This window comes from Columba livia, chromosome Z (assembly GCF_036013475.1).
Source record: "Columba livia isolate bColLiv1 breed racing homer chromosome Z, bColLiv1.pat.W.v2, whole genome shotgun sequence".
Lineage (NCBI taxonomy): Eukaryota > Metazoa > Chordata > Aves > Columbiformes > Columbidae > Columba > Columba livia.
Window position 1 is genome coordinate 73,216,939 of NC_088642.1, and position 19,084 is coordinate 73,236,022.

At 43.3% G+C, this 19,084-nt stretch overlaps 1 protein-coding gene across 3 annotated transcripts in view; it reads left to right on the forward strand.

Moving 5' to 3' along the window:
* The first annotated feature begins 4,045 nt into the window (after window positions 1-4,045).
* Window positions 4,046-19,084, forward strand: part of HSDL2 (hydroxysteroid dehydrogenase like 2) — a 32,549-nt gene continuing 17,510 nt past the window's right edge. For 2 of the 3 annotated variants that reach the window (XM_065046377.1, XM_065046376.1), the window contains exons 1-2: window positions 14,591-14,709; window positions 18,254-18,417. In XM_065046377.1, the coding sequence (XP_064902449.1) occupies window positions 14,693-14,709; window positions 18,254-18,417 (181 nt within the window). In that variant the 5' untranslated portion in view covers window positions 14,591-14,692. Of the gene's footprint in view, window positions 4,066-14,590; window positions 14,710-18,253; window positions 18,418-19,084 lie in introns of those variants that run through there. The other variant, XM_005513428.3, reaches the window with a different exon arrangement.

The window sequence follows — 19,084 nt, forward strand, 5'->3', positions numbered from 1 at the left end:
TCAGTTCTGTAGTGTCTTTATGTGTAAGGTTTTGGGTTTGTTTTAATTAGAGTAATTACTAATACTTGTGTAACGTTGCCCTGCTCAGTTCTGATCCTATGCATCTGATAATGCTTGTCTTTTGAATTTGTTTCTCATCCTCCAATACATATTTCTTCGTAATGAATATTCAGACCTAATTCATTGCTCCAACCATGAGCATTGTTTGCTGTGTTTCATTGTGGCTTTTTACTTACTTACTTCCTTTTCCAAAAATAATTTTGTTTGATACTTGACACAGTCCTGCTGGTACTTGATACTATATCATTGTTTTAGAGCTATCTTTAATGTTTATTCTAACAAACAAGGTTTCTTACTTCTCTTGAATTTCTCTTCTCCCAAATTTCTAATCAGATCTTCTTTCAACTCGTTTGGCTTATAGTCTTTCTCTGGAAAGCTTTATTTTGTGGTTTGTTTGTTTGTTTTGCCTTTGTTTTGGGGGTTTGGTTTGGTTTTGTGGTTTTGTTGTTGATGATGAGTTGTTTGTTGGTTGTTTTGATTTTTATTTTGCTCTGGTTTGTTTGTAGTTTTTTGTTTTGTTTTGTTAGGGTTTTTTTTGTTTGTTTTGTTTTTTTAATCGTGTTCAGATAACCATTGCAGTCAGCTTAGACCTATTCTCACAATTTTTCTTTGCCCTGTTTACTAGAACACCATATAACTCAGTAATTCTCGTTGCTGGCACTTTTCCCTTCTTTTCCCTTTCATCTATAAAACAGCTGTTCTGTGAGCTGACCTCTCAGGCAGTTTCTTGTTAATGAAACCTGCCTCTCCCCAGAGAGTTTCCTGCATGGATCAAAGGCTGAAGCTGTTGGCCTTGCCTGGTGGAAGCGTTCCCAGCCCGAGTTTTCTCTGGAGCTGAGGCTGGAAGTGGTGACAGCCTTGTGCATGCGTAGCAGCAGGAAACATTTGGCTGATCAAGCGGTGTTTTGCCTGTCACTTTGGAGAAGTTTGTCTACTACTAACAAGATGCATCGCTTAGTTTGGAAACCCCCAATTCTGGTGAGCCACTGTTCAGCTTCTGCAAAGAGCTGTATGGTACTTTAGTGGATGTGGGTGCTTCACACACAGCAGCATGTGTCGCCTTGGCGGGGGGGGGATGTTTGCCTTTGCACTTGCTTGTTCTCACTTGCTTCTAGGAAAAACTGGAACTGGTACAGCCACTGCTCCCACTTCTCTGCCAGATCCCTTACCATGCTAAGATGATGTAGCTTTATTTGCTTCAGCTTTGCATGCTCAGAATGAAATTAGGCAAGTTATTTCAGTGACAAATGTCAGGATAAATCCTATACTGACCTGGATTTTGTTGGATGCAGTTACTAATGAAGTCACCAATTGATTTACACAACAATAGGACTACTTAGAAAGATCTGATATTCAGAATCTACAGGAGTGCTACTATTTGAAAAAATTGAGAATTATGTTAAAGATTGACTAGTTTACTGATCCTGCAGGCTTTGTTTGTACCTTTGGTTTATTCTCATTCTCATTATTTGGAAAACTAAGATCAACCTGCATATTTCTATATATAAAGCATACACAGCACCAAGCCAAAGTTTACTTTTTTTTCTCACTGTGTTTGATGGGTTGTTGAAGTTTGTTTCACTTGAAGCAGTATAAGCAACACTGAAACTCCATAAATGTAATGGGTACCGAATCCTTGCTGTTGTATGCTGGAGTGATAAGGCTTTGAAAAATGTATCAGCTCAACCAAGACATGCAGAATTAAAGACTTTGCAACAGTATCCTGAGGGAAATGGAAGAAAGAATCTACGTTGTGCTATTTGTACAGAGAGTCTGGTATTACCTGTGTGGATCTGCAGAAGTATAAGGAGACACGAGAAGGGCCCTCAGCAGAATGTGTGCAGTTTGTCTCTATACAAACTCTCACAACCTTATCTGGTATTTCAGTGGAAACAACCCCTATGTACAGCTCTGGTAGCAGTGCCTGTTCTGTGTTCTGCCTTGCCTCGTAAGGTAAATTGTTGCCTTTCTTGCTTTCTTGGTCAGTGTGTTCACAGCAGAGATCCCAGACTCTGCTGCCATCTGAATATGTGGAGGAGCCCATGTCTCTAGGCACAGACCCATGAGGATGTGGCCACAAAGGGAGAGAGTTCTTCCCCCGCAAAAAGCAAGGCTGATGAGAGGGCAACGGTTTGAGTCGGGATGCCACTGTTTTCAAATCAGATGAAATGGACTGATAATGGGAGACCCCTCAACCCCATTGCTGTCTTTTGTGAACACCTGCAGTAACAAATCTGCTACAGATGAGACATCCAGTCAGTCATGGATGGTGACCCAATACTCTGAGGGAGTGGAAAAGCAGCTCTCCTGTCCAGATGCCTCTTAAAGGGCCTCTTTAGGGGCTCTCTCCTTTTCTGTAACACAGCAACAATATTATCTGTGTTACGGGGTTTTTTTTTTGTTTGTTGTGTGTTTTGTTTTGTTTGTTTGTTTTTTCAAGTGTGACAGAGTAATGGTTTGATTCAATACATTCTCTGTGTGGCACTAAATCTCTCTTAGTACCATCAATATTTTTTTCCCCAGAAGCCCGGTGTCCTGGCAGACAACAGCATGGCACATTTTGCTGTTTTTTAAGTTTTTAAAGTCTTTCCATTGGCTTTTAGGAACATACTTCCTGGTAGTAATTGCCAAAAAAATAACAGCCTGCAAAATGTCTTTGCTGCACGCTGGAAGTCCCTAGCTAACTGCAAACCACTCAGCATTTATTAACCTTTTCCTGCACTGAAACCCCATTAACCTCTGAATGGGCTTTTCTCACCCTCATCTTTTAGCCAAGTGGAAATACACTAGTTCATTCACACACATATCCATTATTGTGCTTATCAAGGTTGAATGAACCCTATAGAAGTAAAAAACAAAGATGAAATGGTACATTCTATCATGGATGGCAAAGATACTATATTTTCATCTTCTGCTTTGGGGCCAAAGAAATCTGCTGATAGAAGGGCTAGTTGGAGCTGAGCTACATTTATCTGTGCTATAGCTTAGCTCTTAGCTGACGCATTAGCTTAATTTCTGACTCTTCATATAATGTTACCTATAGTTTCATTTCAGGGCTATAGTAAGCGAAAGCAGAATGTCATTCTCAGTCAACTCTCAAGCACAGCCTAACATACATTAGTGAGGCAAATACTGAATACAGTCAGAAAACACCATAAATAGTAGCATTATTGAAAACTGGATAGCGTTGAAAGCAATTGGTAAATCCAGCAATATTTATTGTACATGATGTTTTATGGATTACTTGTATTGCTCCTTCTTTTCTAGCCTGTGTCTAAAACTGTCTGCTAACTGTAAAATCTGAATTAGTTTTCCTAAGCAGGTGAGCTAAAGCTTTAAGGCAGTAATTAGGTAGGTATCTTTGGTTTCAATGCTGGAAATTCTGCACATACAGGATTTTGCTTTCTGTATTCCTGCTTAATAGCTTGTAACTTGCACAGCATCACTACAGAAATAAACTGCCTGCTAGCAAAAAGAAACAGTGGGTAATGTATAAAGTTTTTCTTCAGTTCTGGCTTTTAATTTGACTTTATCTTAAGTAAATTAATCATAGTCTTCCTTTTGAAACCTTTGTGCTTCATAATACTTGTTCTAATTGTGGTTCTTACCCATACTTTGGCTATATTAGCCCCATATAATTGCTAGTTAATTCTGTACTCTGATACTTACCTTCTCTACTGCTGTGAAATGTACGTTGTTGAATTTTTGTTGTGGGTTCTAAGAAACAAGAAGCTTTGGTTTTGGAGTTATCAAAGAGAAAACTACACACAGAACCTTTTATGAATCAAATACATGTTTGCTGCCTGTGGTAAGGATGCATAGTAAGAGTCCATTACAACTTGCCTTTCTTTTCACACAGAGGTCGGATAGTCTTAAATCCTTCTGCCAAGGAATGAGGGAGGAAAGCATTGGACCCTCCTCCTTGCATACCTGCCTGAAGGCCAAGGATGCAGCAGCCTTGATAGCATTACACTGACAGTTCATTCAAAGACGTCAACAAATGAGGTATTTTTAAATAGACTCTAATTTTAAAATTCTGGTGGAATGTTTTGAAGAAGAAAAAGTAGCCTTTCCTAACCCTTTTGCTCCATCACTTGCATTTTCTCTGACTTAGCTGACAGCTGTGCTTTTGCATGAAAGCCACGGAACAGATGAGGTAAAGCGGGAAAATGGAACTCTGTGTCCAAGTATCAGAGCACTTTGCTGCAGCACTATACTTGTAATATTCAACTTTTATAGCAAGTATGAATGACAGAAGAGATCTGCAGCATGAACCTGAGATTCGGCTGTATATCCTGTATCTGTACTAGAAGATCCAAGGGACAGCAGCAGAACAAGTTGTACTCCACCTATCTTCACAACTAAGCAGCCTTGCAGGTGATGCGGGGTGCAGCAACCAGAACAAAGGCAATTGTGGCTAAGTATTGGCTTTGTTAATGCAGTTCTGATTTCACAGAAATATCTTGCTATACATTTAAATCAAACCCATTCTGCTATGCGGCACATTTTTACAATCCATTTGCATGATGGAACTGCACTAATGTTATGAAATAGCATGATGGATTTACATAGGAAATCGCAACTGTTAATGCTTTTTCAGAATGTAAGTGAAGAATATCATACACACGAATTCATGAAACCGGTAGGAGATACAGTTGTCAGGTTTTTAAGTCTGATGGCTGTTTATATCAGTACAATTCCTAAGAACCAGTTCTAAGCTATTTCAAAAGTGTTTCTTTACTCATGTTATTCAAAAGCTACATGCTTAACTTTGTGGCTCCTTCCAGTGTCTGTGAGATGTTTGAAAACGTTGGAAGCAAAGATGTACTTAAGTGCTTGCAGGATAAGACACAGTGGATGTAGTCTTCAGCATTTTGTACAACTTGGACTTTCCTTATTTACCCTGTTAAAATAGAAAGTAATTAAATCTTTTAATTTGAAATAGTCTGGTATGATTCGTTCCCTACAGGTTTAATGGTTTTAGTCTATTAAAACAAGAGGCAAACCCAAAACACTTAACAGTTTATCTTGCTTAAAACTTTCTCTTGGCTTCAGACCAGTCTCTAATACCTGCTGAATGAATATAACAATATGTAAACTAAAAGAATACACCTCTTATATAATCACCACTGCTTCAGTATCAGTGTCATACCCTGTAGCTCTTGAATGTGATACCCATCTCCTGGCTTCAAGTTAATAATAATTAACTCTCCCGCTAATTTTGAAATAATGGAAGGCTTTCCTTTATCTACTGATTAGTAAGAAACAGGAAAGATACTTTGATGTCCTCCCCTTGGAATTGTTGTAATATTTTGGCTTAAGCTTCCTGACCTGATTTGTAAGGGTTTGAGTCAAGAAGGATTAACAGTTTCTCATAACTGGAAAAACAGTTATGTTTTTCTTTTCCTCTACTGCTAGCTTCATTTGAAATTCTTCTCCTGTCTCCAAGGTCAGGTAAAAACATCACGGGATTAGAAATACGCTCTGCCTTTGAGATAGCTCAAGATGACCTTGTAGTGTTTTCCCACATAAAAATGTTCATTTATTTGTTCTAAATTTAAGCAATGTGCTCAGGCTCAGAAGAAAACAGCATAAACAGCCTCCAGCAGCTTTAAAACTGATAGAACCACACCTAGTTTTCAAGCTGTTTAAAACATCATATTTCTTTGATGAGTTTTAACAAAGTCTTGGGAAATGGGAGAGGTGCCCGAGGATTGCAGGAAAGCAAATGTCACTCCAGTCTTCAAAAAGGGCAAGGAGGAGGACCCAGGTAATTATAGACCGGTCAGCCTTACCTCTGTCCCTGGGAAAGTAATGGAACAGCTTATCCTTGGTGCCATCTCAAGGCATATCAAGGATAAGAGGGTTATTAGGGGCAGTCAGCATGGCTTTAACAAGGGTAAGTCATGCTTGACCAACCTCATAGCCTTTTATGAGAATGTAACAAGGTGGATGGATGATGGCAGAGCGGTGGATGTGGTCTACCTTGACTTCAGTAAAGCCTTTGACACAGTCTCCCACAGCATCCTCACAGCTAAGTTGAGGAGGTGTGGTCTAGACAATAGAGTAGTGAGGTGGGTTGCAAACTGGCTTAAGGAGAGAAGCCAGAGAGTGGTAGTCAATGGTGCGGAGTCTAGTTGGAGGCCAGTATCTAGTGGAGTGCCTCAGGGGTCAGTACTGGGGCCAATATTATTCAATATATTCATTAACAATTTGGACGAGGGAATAGAGTGCACTGTCAGCAAGTTTGCTGATGACACTAAGCTGGGAGGAGTGGCTGACACACCAGAAGGCTGTGCTGCCATCCAGAGACCTGGACAGGACGGAGAGTTGGGTGGGGAATAACCTAATGAAATTTAACAAGGGAAAGTGTAGAGTCCTGCATCTGGGCAGGAACAACCCCAGCTTCCAGTATAGGTTGGGAAATTACATATTAGAGAGCAGTGTAGGGGAAAGGGACCTGCGGGTCCTTGTGGACAACAGGATGACCATGAGCCAGCACTGTGCCCTTGTGACCAAGAAGGCCAATGTCATCCTGGGGTGTATTACAAGGGCGGTGGTTAGTAGATCGAGAGAGGTCCTCCTTCCCCTCTACTCCACCCTGGTGAGACCTCATCTGGAATATTGTGTCCAGTTCTGGGCCCCTCAGTTCAAGAATGACAGGGAACTGCTGGAGAGGGTCCAGCGTAGGGCAACCAAGATGATGAAGGGAGTGGAGCATCTCTCATATGAAGAAAGGCTGAGGGAGCTGGGTCTCTTTAGTTTGGAGAAGAGGAGACTGAGGGGTGACCTTATTAATGTTTATAAAGATATAAAGGGTGAGTGCCATGAGGATGGAGCCAGGCTCTTCTCGGTGGCAAACAATGATAGGACAAGGGGTAATGGGATCAAGCTGGAACACAAGAGGTTCCACTTGAATTTGAGAAAAAACTTCTCAGTGAGGGTGACAGACACTGGAACAGGCTGCCCAGGGAGGTTGTGGAGTCTCCTTCTCTGGAGACATTCAAAACCCACCTGGACGTGTTCCTACGCAACCTCACCTAGGCGTTCCTGCTCCAGCAGGGGGATTGGACTAGATGATCTTTTGAGGTCCCTTCTAATCCCAAACATACTGTGGTACTGTGATACTGTGATAATGAATATATTTGTAGGATGCTATTGCTCCAGAGTGGCTTTCTCTGTCTGTTACACATTTTTTAGATTTTCATGCCTCGTGAGCTATTTGCAAGGTCTACTTTCCTTTTTCCTTAAGAAATCCAGGAGGATATCTTCTGGAGATTAATTCCCTGCCACTGTGTTGCTCTTGTTATACTAGATGTTAAGGGATCATTTCCTTTATACAGCAGTACACATGTGAAAGTAAGGTGTTTGCGGTTTCTTTTTTGTGCTGTCCTGGATTTTTTTTTTATTATTATTTTTATGATTTTATCCAACTGACCTTTCGTCTTCCTGTTGTAGATAAAAATCCTTTTCATCTGACATAGCGCTTTACATGACTGCTTTTCAGCATTAACTTATTGTGTCCGCGCTGTTTAGAACACATATAGAGAAATGCAATATGGTGTTTATTTCCACCGAATGCTAGGTTAAGTGAGTGGAAAAACCTGCACAGATTGCAGTGGGCTCTATGAGCGAGCGTCTTGCTTCCTGAAATAACTTCGGCGACCACCTCACCCTTACTGGTCACCGGCACCCTCGTGTGGGCAAATTATGTGTCGCTCCCTCTCCTCCCGGTCTCCTGGTAAATCACTGAAAACAGAAGAGTCTTGCTGTCCCATCTTGGCATCCTCTAAAACACGAAGAGGATCTCTGACAAAGAAAAAAACCTCTTTAAATGGTGTGAATCCTTCAGTACACACGCTTCGTTTCTCCAGGCTGGTGCTGAGATTCAAAAGGTTTTATAAACCGATGTAACTCTTATGACTTGCACAGCATGACTGAATTAGACATAGAAATATGAGAAAAAGGGTCTTGCCTGTAAATGCTGCAGTCATGCTTTAGACAGCAAAATTGGAGCAGTAGGTCTTAAAGAGACTCTGATTTCAAAATGCCCTAGAGAAGAGGGAAGATTCTTTGCAAAGGTGTATTACCAACTTGCAACCTCATTTGGTGAGGAAAACCATTTCAAGTCAGGTCAGGCTTATGCATTTTACTTATGAGCATGATGGTCTTTACATACCGTACTGTACCACACCATACTATATGTTCTTTGTTCATGACATTGAGGAAAAAAACTGCTGGAACAATAGCAAAATCTGTAATGAGTTTCTGCAGTTTCATCGTACAGCTCTGAAGTCGTCTTTCAGTTTTGGAAGCTTTCATACATTGCTATGAAACATCTTTTTGTCTGTGATCCATTTCTTTGACAGACTCAGACTTCAGAGTAGGAATATATAGAAGGATATGTCAATTGCAACAAAATTGTTGCACTCCTTTTTTAAAGATTTAAAAAATGTTCAAAATAGGGAGTGTAGCATCTTGCAGTGGAAAATGTCATCATTAACAGAAGAATGAACTCTGACAGAATTCTGTATTTCCGCTGTGCTTCTTCTAACTCAGGATATTTGCTGTTGCATATTTTTGTTTGCACACTAATAATCCGAGGACACCTGCAATGAAGCCAACTGTAAAAATAACTGACTTTGATACTAATCATCACAGTGTCACAGAATATCTGAATCAGCTGCGTAAATAAGTAGGGCATCATGGCCTGTGCTGTAGGTTAATAATCTTCAGGACAAACGTAGCTGAAGATTGAATCAGAGAGAGATAATGAAGGGCAGTAGGTGGTAAGAATGTTCCTCTAGAAGGACACTGCAGATCCTATGGAGTTAAATGTTTTAGTCAAATAGTTTCATTTGTCCATTGGAGTAAAATCCTATATGATTAGGAAAAAGTAAGGACTCCTTTGCTGACTTCAGATGAATCAGAACCACAAACTGAAGGAATAATTTAAAATAATATAGCATTAGCATTAAAGGGGTCCGAATTCACAGTATGCTCTCTGTTCTGCACGAGGAACCATGTCTTCCACTGTTTATGTCCTACTGTTATGGAACAAAATTTAACTAAGTTTCTCTACTACTTTGGTTTTGTTTATTCGTTTAGGTTTTGTTGAGTGTTGTGGGGTTTGGTTTGGTGTGGGTTTTTTGTTTGTTTGTTTTATTTAGTTTAGTTTTGTTTTTTATTTGGTTTTCAGTGGGTTTTTTTTATGGTTAACCAAGTTGCAGAATTTATATTACTTAACTTTGAAGAGAAAGGAGATAATTTATCTGGTTGGATTTCCCATTTTGGTTCACAGCAGGACCACAGAGTTCTATACCAGCACAGCTGAGCCACAAGCAGCCTGCAGGACAGAGCAGAAAATGTTGGAGGGAGCTGGAACTGCTTCAGTTGGCAATGGAGGGGTTTTGTGTTTGTAATTTGCCTATTCATGCTAAACACAGAGGAGGGGAGATCATAGCTAACAAAATCACAGAGTTCAGCCCTGGCACATGAGAACATTGACCATAAATGTAAGTGCCCCAATCTTTTGTCTCATGTGCTCTGTGCACACTGGAGCATCCCAGACGACGTTCTCCTGGAGGATCTTTAGAACTCCACAGGTCTCTCTTGAATCTGTAAACACACTTTCCATGATGGAAAGGGCTTTGTAATGCCTCAAATAACACCACAATAGCACCTGACACTGGTGCTTTGTGCTGCCTTCTCTACACCTCTTGGTATTTTCGCCTCTGCCCAATGTGATGCATCACTAAAGGCTGCTGCCAAAACCTGTGTTTGCCTGTGTTTAAAGCAGGTTACTCCCCCTTGTGAGAGCATGTTGTGTTGTGGATGCTACACAGAGCCATGGTGGTCACAGAGATTGAGGAGCAGCTAATAATGACATTAGCTGGGACTAGTTCGGCTATACTTTCACATGCTTAACCATGCTTACGTTAATTTAGGGACTGGAGAGATATTTTAGGTCTATGCAAAATAGTCAAAGGTTCCCTTCCACACAGAAATATTTACTTTTAAAATCCAAACCTGAAGCTAAATTAAGTGAAGGTTTTTCATTGAGGAAGGGTGGCTGATCTTATTTGAGAAAGCACATAAAATTCAGCTTCAGTAAGCCAGTTTAACCTAAAGTGTTTGTAGAAATATATATTAGAGCTGTCTTTCCATTAATCTGGTCTGTGGTATTTATTATCTGCATTTTAAGAATGCTCTGATGTATTAGACATTATAAAAACACATAATACAGCACTCTTCCTTCTGCTCCAAAGAAACTGACAGTCATTACATTTCCCAGCAAATCTAATTGCATGAAGTATCCCTAACAGCATGCTAACAATTAACATTTCCAAAAGAACAGCCAAACTATAAAAGGAGACCTGATGAGTGTAAAGGACGCTCCTCATATAACAGAGCTTAAAACATACTTAAGTTGTCACAGTTTTCCTTCCTCTGCTATTCTGAAGGAATGCTCAGATCAGTCAAGGATATTCAAATACCCTGGGCTTTTCCAGAAAATGTTGGAGTATGGTATACAGGCAAAAGAGAGAGAATGGGGGATCTTAAGAGCCCACATGGTTCACAAATGCTGGTGCAAGATGTGAAAAAAATACAGGGACACAAGCAAAGGAAAATGTATTAGTTATGTTAGTCATATGAATCATCATCAAAGCAAGATATCTTCTCTTTTTTACTTTTTTCTTTTTTTTTTTTTTTAAAGAAAGGTAATTATGATTAAATAGGACCTTCATTTTAGGAGTTTCTCTAAGGTAAAACAGTCAGAAAAGATGCAAATGCTTGACATGGTAACTAGTCTCCTGCATGTACTTGTATCACTGACCCGATAAACTCTTTGATGATAAATTAAATGTGCTAATAGATAACTGACTGTAACTTACTTATGAAACTGCCTTGTTTTTTCCCCTTTTGGTAACAGACGTAAAACTTTACAATACACAGTACAGGTCTTTAACGTTTTAGTCATTATGAGCTGAAAATGCAATCTTGCTCTGTTAAACAGACTGTGTGTGTTAGGTGATGCTAGCAAATAATGCTGGCTATAGAAATAGCTGTTCCACAGAAGATGCTCCAGAGGTACCTGCTTGGCTGTTTATAACACTGATGGGACAAGTGTACTGCCTTTTGAAAATTCCAGTTCTAAAAAAAACCTTGCAATCTTTGGTAATTCAATTAAAAGTCCCAAAACTGAACTAACAAGAGTTGTGACAGCCACTTGATCTCTTCATTACCTGCTGCTGATCAGTCCCTGAGGGAACCACTGTGGAGCGGCTGCTGGGGCTCACTGAAACGCATGTGTACCAGCTCTGGACTGGCTGTTGTGGTGCTGAGGGGATTGAATATGCTTCCACATCCTCCAGAGTAGCTGGAAGCCTGTACTAGACACTCGCTGTGGTTGGTGTAATGTAGAAATATTTCCAATTAAATTAGCCCATATAAGTTTACGCCATGAGAAAAAAAATACAAAACAACAACACTCTTACTTGGAAAAAAAATTAAGTAATTGAAGTCCTTCCTCTTTTCCTGAAAACAAGTGCGCTCCAAAGACAGCTGGTTCAACGATAAGATGAGAGAGAGATTTCTGTGGGAGCAACTGTGTCCAAAAAACAGCCAAAACTTACCATTCCACAAAGATGCATTCCTAAACAGTGCAAGAAAGACAGTGAAGAATTTTTTCCCATGAGTTAATGGAACTGAGTCAGGGGAAGCTTGTGGGGACTCTAAGAAACACACCCCTCAGATACACAGGGCAGGGCCAGTGACACAGAGACTGGAAGGGCATAAGCAAGTTTGTGAGGATTGTCAGCTGGAGCAGACATAGTGTTTTCAGAGCTGATCGCTGGCCTGAAAGATCTTCTCACTGTCTTGAGGACACTTGGGGCCCAGCTGACATCGCTCACTAGGACCATTCTTGCTACCTCCCTCTGAATGGCTGTGTTTTTCACATCACCTTCCTCAGGTGAACCCAGGTCACCTGTGGCTGAAAGCCGGGAAATTACAAGCAGTTGTCAGAGCAGGGAACTGGCAGAGACAGCAGTTCCCAATGGCAAGTGGAGCAGTGGCAGCCAGGGGGGTGTTGCTGCAATGCTACAGCAGTGGTTGCATAAATTAAAAGGCAAAAAACCTGACCCTGCAAAGTTAAAGTAGTTTTTGAAACAGAAAGGCCTTTTGGCTTGGTCCATGCATTGTTCCTACAGGAGCCCACAACTATGTGACAATGTGAACTGCAGTGACAGTAAAACGTTAGCTTTAAGTCAACACAAAAGGGCCAGCGCACCTGCTTACAGCTTACACTGGACAAGTGCACTCTATGCTGGGTTAAGAACTGGCAGGAGGGCCGGGCCCAGAGAGTGCTGGTGAATGGGGCTGCATCCAGCTGGCGGCCAGTCACTAGTGGTGTTCCCCAGGGGTCAGTGTTGGGTCCAGTCCTGTTTAACATCTTTATTGACGATTTAGATGAGGGGATTGAGACCACCATCAGCAAATTTGCTGATGACACCAAGTTGGGAGGAGTGTCGACCTGCTGGAAGGCAGGAGGGCTCTGCAGAGGGATCTGGATAGACTGGAAAAATGGGCTGATTCCAATGGGGTGAAGTTCAATAAGGCCAAGTGCCGGGTGCTGCACTTTGGTCACAACAACCCCCTGCAGCACTACAGGCTGGGCGCAGAGTGGCTGGAGAGCAGTCAGACAGAAAGGGACCTGGGGGTACTAATTGACAGGAAGCTCAACATGAGCCAACAGTATGCCCAGGTGGCCAAGAAGACCAACGGTATCCTGTCCTGTATCAAAAACAGCGTGGTCAGCAGGACAAGGGAAGTGATCCTTCCCCTGTACTCTGCATTGGTGAGGCCACACCTGGAGTATTGTGTTCAGTTCTGGGCCCCTCAGTTCAGGAAAGACATTGAAGTGCTGGAGCGGGTCCAGAGAAGAGCAACACGACTGGTGAAGGGACTTGAACATAAGACCTATGAGGAGAGGCTGAGGGAGCTGGGGTTGTTTAGTCTGGAGAAGAGGAGGCTTAGAGGTGAGCTCAGCACTCTCTATAACTACCTGAAGGGAAGTTATAGCCAGGTGGGGACTGGTCTCTTCTCCCAGGCAGTTAGCAATAGGACAAGGGGGCATGGGCTTAAACTCTACCAGGGGAAATTTAGGCTGGATATTAGAAAGAAATTCTTTACAGAGAGACTGGTCAGGCATTGGAATGGCTGCCCAGGGAGGTGCTGGACTCGCCATCCCTGGAGGTTTTTAAACTGAGGTTGGACATGGCACTTAGTGCCATGATCTAATAAATGGACTAGAGTTGGACCAAGGGTTGGACTCGATGATCTCTGAGGTCTTTTCCAACCCAGTCGATTCTGTGATTCTGTAATTTGGTTTCTGTTTAAGTCAGTAAAACCATCCGCCTCAGTTCTTACAGTGGGTTTGGTCCCACTGGGTGATTTCCCCTTCTGGCACTGACTCAGTGTGAAACCTTAATCCCTCAGGATGTTGCCCAGGATCTCTGGCTGGAAGCCGAAGGGAGAAAAGACGAGCCAGAGATGGATGCTGCTGGGAGACCTGCCAGCTGGTAGCCACAGGCAGGCAGCATGGCAAGGGCAGGAGGAGGCCAGAACCTTCATCAGGCATCAGAGGAGGAGGAGGAGATGATGTGGGATGAGTTACGTGGTGGTGCAGGATTTGGGTGCAAGGGCCAGCCTCACAGTTATTGTGAAATAAGAGAGGGACAAGAGGAGGTGAAGGAGGGGACAGATACAGTTGGGCAAGCGGAAGACAGACAATCCTGCCACAGGCATTTTGATGAACTGGGGAGGTGGGAGATAGAGTCATAGAATCATTTTGGTTGGAAGAGACACCAGAATCATTGAGTCTAACCATAACCTAACTCTAGCACTAAAACATGTCCCGAAGAACCTCATTTAAACACCTTTTAAACACCTCCAGGGATGGTGACTCCACCACTGCCCTGGGCAGCCTGTTCCAATGCCTGACAACCCTTTCCAGGAATTTTTTTTTTCCCCAATATCCAATCTGAACCTCCCATGGCACAACTTGAGGCCATTTCCTCTTGTCTTATCAGTTGCTACTTGGGAGAAGAGACCAACCCCCTCCATGCTACAACCTCCTTTCAGGTAGTTGTAGACAGTGATAAGGTCTCCCCTCAGCCTCCTTTTCTCCAGGCTGAGCAGCCCCAGTTCCCTCAGCTGCTCCCCATCAGACTTGTGCTCCGGACCCCTCATCAGTTTCGTTGCCTCCAGTGCACTCTCTCTAGTACCTCAATGTCCTCCTTATGACGAGGGACCCAAAAGTGAACACAGGATTCAAGGTAGGACCTCACCAGCACCGAGTACAGTGGCACAATCACTTCTCTATTCCTGCTGGCCACACTATTCCCTACACAAGCCAGGATGGTCTTGGCCTTTCTGGCCACCTGGGCAAACTGCTGGCTCATGTTCACACACACCCAGGGGAGCGTGAAGAGCGGCAGAATCCCCCACCAGCCCCACCAGCCCCGCCCGCCCGCTGCGCCCCTCAGTGCCGCGGCGGCTGCGCGGGGCGGGGCGGGGCGGTGCTCCCCAGCCCCCTCCCCGCCCCGGGGCGGCCCGTCCCCGCGCCGCCATGCTGCCGAACACCGGGTAAGCCGCTCTAGCTGTCCTCTCTCCTTCCGCGCCCCTCGCCCACCCAGACACCCCCTCTCCCCTCCTCAGGCGGCGGCGGCAGAGCCGCGGGGCCGGGGGCGAGGCTGAGGTAAAAGCTTTTCAGGCGCGGGAGGCTTGTCGGGGCGGGGAGCTGCGGCCGGGGCCCGGGTGGGGTGGTGTGCTGGGCGCTCCAGACGGGTCGCGCAGGACAGCGCTTGCAGGCGTCTGTAAATGGATTATATCTATATCCCGCAGGATACGAGCGCTCCTGCCGTGGTGGGCTGCTCTGGGCAGGCCCTGCAGCCCCGTCCCCGCGGCCCGGCCGGTGTGAGGGGCCCCGGCCGTCCCCCGCGTCGCGCCGGCCTCCCCTGCCCGGCCCTCGGCCTGTGTCTGCGCAGCCTGGGCTACACCAGAGGTGCGGGCCGAGGAGTTTCTCGGCAGCACAGGCCAGGAGATAAGGGGGCAGGTGGGGACTTGCGGAACTGCCGGGGATCTCCGTGAGGATCGTAGGTTTGTGTGGAGCATTTCGCAATGGAAGTGGTTGTTGGAGGACTTTGGTCCAAGCTGCGTAGTGTGTCTGTAATTTAATATATATTAATTTTTCTCTCTCTTATTCCAACCCAGTACCTTCTTACCCGGCAGTCAGATTTTCTTCCTTTATAAGATCTTGGTTTAGAGGCATTTTCAGCATTTTTTATGAGCCAGTACTGCTAACAGCTGAGAAGATGAGTTGGTGTTATTTGTACCTCTATGTTATAAACAGGATTATTAATTACATTCCTAATGTATGTTGAAGCAAGTTGCTAAAAGTGTCCCTGATGTGGCCTGCAGGTTTCTGTATCAGCAATCATGATTGGTCAGAAAGGAACCTATCTTCATTTTTTTCCAAGATATGTGAGGCCACAGGGCACAGAGGTGAATTTGGCGTGTTTTTGTCTTATTACCAGAATTCAGCTGCAACAGAAGCAATAAAGATGCAACCCTCACAATACAGGTCATAAACAATTTTAGATAAGCACATGCTTTAAGAACTTGTAAACTATTGGACTGCTCAGTGGATTAAGAAATAAATCCTAATCTTCTCAGCTTTCTTTGGAGAGTGAAATGCTCTAAATTCTAGGCAGTTGTTTTGGGGACACTGAGTAAATATTTCACGAGGTTGCTGCATCTGGCTTTATGGATGCTGTCACACCAACTTGCGGAGGATAAATGAAATTTCTTGAGTGACACATGTTTAGAAGTAAAATTAAGGAAGAAGCAATAGTTAAAAAAAAAAAATCAAGTCAGCTCAGTGTTTCAGAGGGGATGAAGTAAAAATTAATTTTTCCTGTTAGCAGGGGTTTGCTAATTTTGATGAACACTATTTCTGTGGGCTACAGGGACAGAATTGGAGATTGTGGAGCTAGAACTGAAGGAAGGGAACTCCAGAGAATTAATATAATCGGTGGTGATTGTAAACCTAGGGAGAAAAAGGAGGTTTATGTAGGTTGGTGATGGAGTTGTGCTGAGAGAAAGAAGACTTGAGGATTATGGCCAGTATAGGAAGGGTTAGAGGAGAATAGAGAGAGCATAACTGGAATGAATAGAATATGTTCCCTGACATTTTGAATAGAAAAATAATTTGGGGAAAGGAACTGAATCTGTAGCTGGACTCTTCCACATTGAATCATTGGATACTTCAGGTTGGAAGGCACTTTGAGAGGTCTCCAGTCCAACCCCTTGCTGAAAGCCATATCAGTTGAGAGATCAGACAGGGTTGTTCAGGGATTTGTCGTTTCAGGGCTTGAAAACCTGCAAGGCTGCAAACAGCTCAGTCCCCTGCTCTGTTTCCTGACTCTCATCATGAGGAGGACAGTCTGAACTTCTCCAGTTTGAACCTCTCTTCGTCCAGCTTGAAAAGGCCGGTTGTCTCACATCCTCCTGCGCTGCACCACAGCATCCCATCAATCACCACATACGTACTGGTGGGCTGGTGCTAGGTCCCCCCACAGCTGTTCTCCAGGCTGAGCTGTCTCGCTCACACAAGCGTTGAACCTCCAGCCATCCGTGTCTCCCATTTCTCAAAACATACCTTGTATTGGGGGACTCAAAACTCATCACAGGATGTATGTGTGATCTTGTGAGTGCCGAATAGATGGGCATAGTCCCTTCCTTTGATCTTCTGGTTATGCTGTTCCTACATCCCAGGATGCTGCTGACCTCTTTCCAGGCACACTGCTCACTCATGCTCAGCTTGCTCTCTGCCAAGTGCCCCAAAGCCTTTTCGGGAGAGCACTCCCTGGCCATTCGTTCCCCCGCCTCTGTCATTTCAGGGACTCTTTTTTCTCAGGTGCAGGACTGTGCATCTGTCCTTGAACTTCACAAGGCTCCTGTTGACATTCACCTAGCCTGTGGGGTACTCTCTGGACAGCAGCTCTGTACTCAAGCTTGTGAACCAATTGTCCATCCCCAGGGCATTTTGTCACCTCCTCCCTGTTGCTGACAAAGTTGTCAAACAGGACTGGTCCAGGAGTAGAGGTGGTACACCACTTTTTACTGGTCTCTGGGCAGAGTATGGCTTAGTAAGTTACCACTGAAACAAAGAAATAAACTTAACAGCAGAGTCAATTATACTGTTAAGTGACATTCTTTACTTTATTAGCACTGAGGAACACTGGGAATCATCCTCCATAAGTGCTCCAACGACTGGATGCTCTTGTGTTGCTTATAGTCACACTATTATTGCATATTAATTGCAATTTTTTTGAAATTTTTAACATACAATACATCTATACTAAGAATCAATAAAGTTAGTTATAATTGATTAGTTTCTTAGTTACAATACATTTATTAATTACTAGTCAAATATGAACTGAGCACTCTGCTTCTGTCTTCCACTTCTGTCATGGGGTTGTAATTTAGGGGTTTGCTTACTGAAGAACGATGTTTAGATTTCTAAAAGGGAAGTGCAACCCATTTTGGGGGGCACCCATTGGATTAAATGTGGTTACTGGGAAACTGTTTAGTGTAAAAGCTTTAAGAGAAGTAATTGCCATTTCTGAAAATCAAGTGTTTGTCCCATGTGGCAGCCTGTGCTGGCATTGTGATTTGGGACTTGAACTTTATAGCCCTTTGAGACAGCAATTGTTTTTGTTTAGAGGGCTGTGACTATTAAATTAGAGCTGTGTAGGTTTGTCGTCTCATTAGAAACTGGGATTTCATTTCTACAACTTACTCCTTTTCTGTTGTTAGGGAATGTAGCAGCTCTGTTGTAAGCAGTGTGTTGGATCATTTTATGAAAAGTGAGAATTGTAATTGGGTGACCTGTGTAACCTTCTTGCTGTATAGTATTTGCAAACTTGGAGAGTGGTCTTACCTTCAGCAGCGCTGTACTTGATTGTAGCTGTAGCTATTTCTTTTGTGTTTAGGGGCTGTTTAGTAAAACCTTAAAGCCATTCATCTGGTTGGAAGACTGCTCTGGTTACTTTTGCTTTTCAAGAATGCTGAAAGTCAATGACGTACAGGTTTTGCTTTGTTCTCCCCCTTTACCCTCAACCTTTAGGAAACTAGCAGGATGCACCCTCTTCATCACAGGCGCAAGCCGGGGCATTGGCAAAGCCATTGCTTTGAAAGCTGCCAAGGATGGTGCGAACGTTGTGATAGCTGCCAAGACAGCCGAGCCCCATCGTACGCTCCAAGGGACTATCTACACTGCTGCAGCAGAGAGTAAGTTGGAATAAATCAGGGTGGCCTGCAAGTGCTAGGCTAGGTTTATGCCCTATGTTACACCCAAGTGGAAAACTTCATAGGCTCTCTTAGCTCCAATTCACTTTTAATAAAATAAGCTTAGTGCATCTCTTGCCTCCCAGGAATGCTGGGACGTATCAAAATATTACTGCAATTAAGAGATATGTGTATAGATGTGAAAATGCTACAGTAATTGAGATGTACGTGTGCAATTATTGCGTTTAAAGGGTTAACTTGGCAGAAATGAAACCCCCTTGTGTTCCAGCTTGTCCTCAGTATATTACTGGGGGCTGGGGGCAGCTGAGCTTAGCTTCTGAGGGATGCCCATTAAACCAAAGTGACCTCAAGTCAGCACTATAGGTCTGATAGTGCTCAACAGGCAGTCCGGTGTTAAAATGAATTCACGTGATTACAGATTCATCAATAGTGCAGGATCAAGTCATAGTCATTGAATTTACGCGCTCGCACAGATTCACTAATAGTATAATATATACTGTAATTCTGAGTGCATCCAATGAGAGATTCTCACGACTAGATCCACTGATAATGAGGTTTATTAAAGCAACGGGTACAAGTTCTTTTAGATTGCCATTGATAAAATACACTGTCTGCAGAAATACACTTTAGTTGCGAAAATACACTTTGG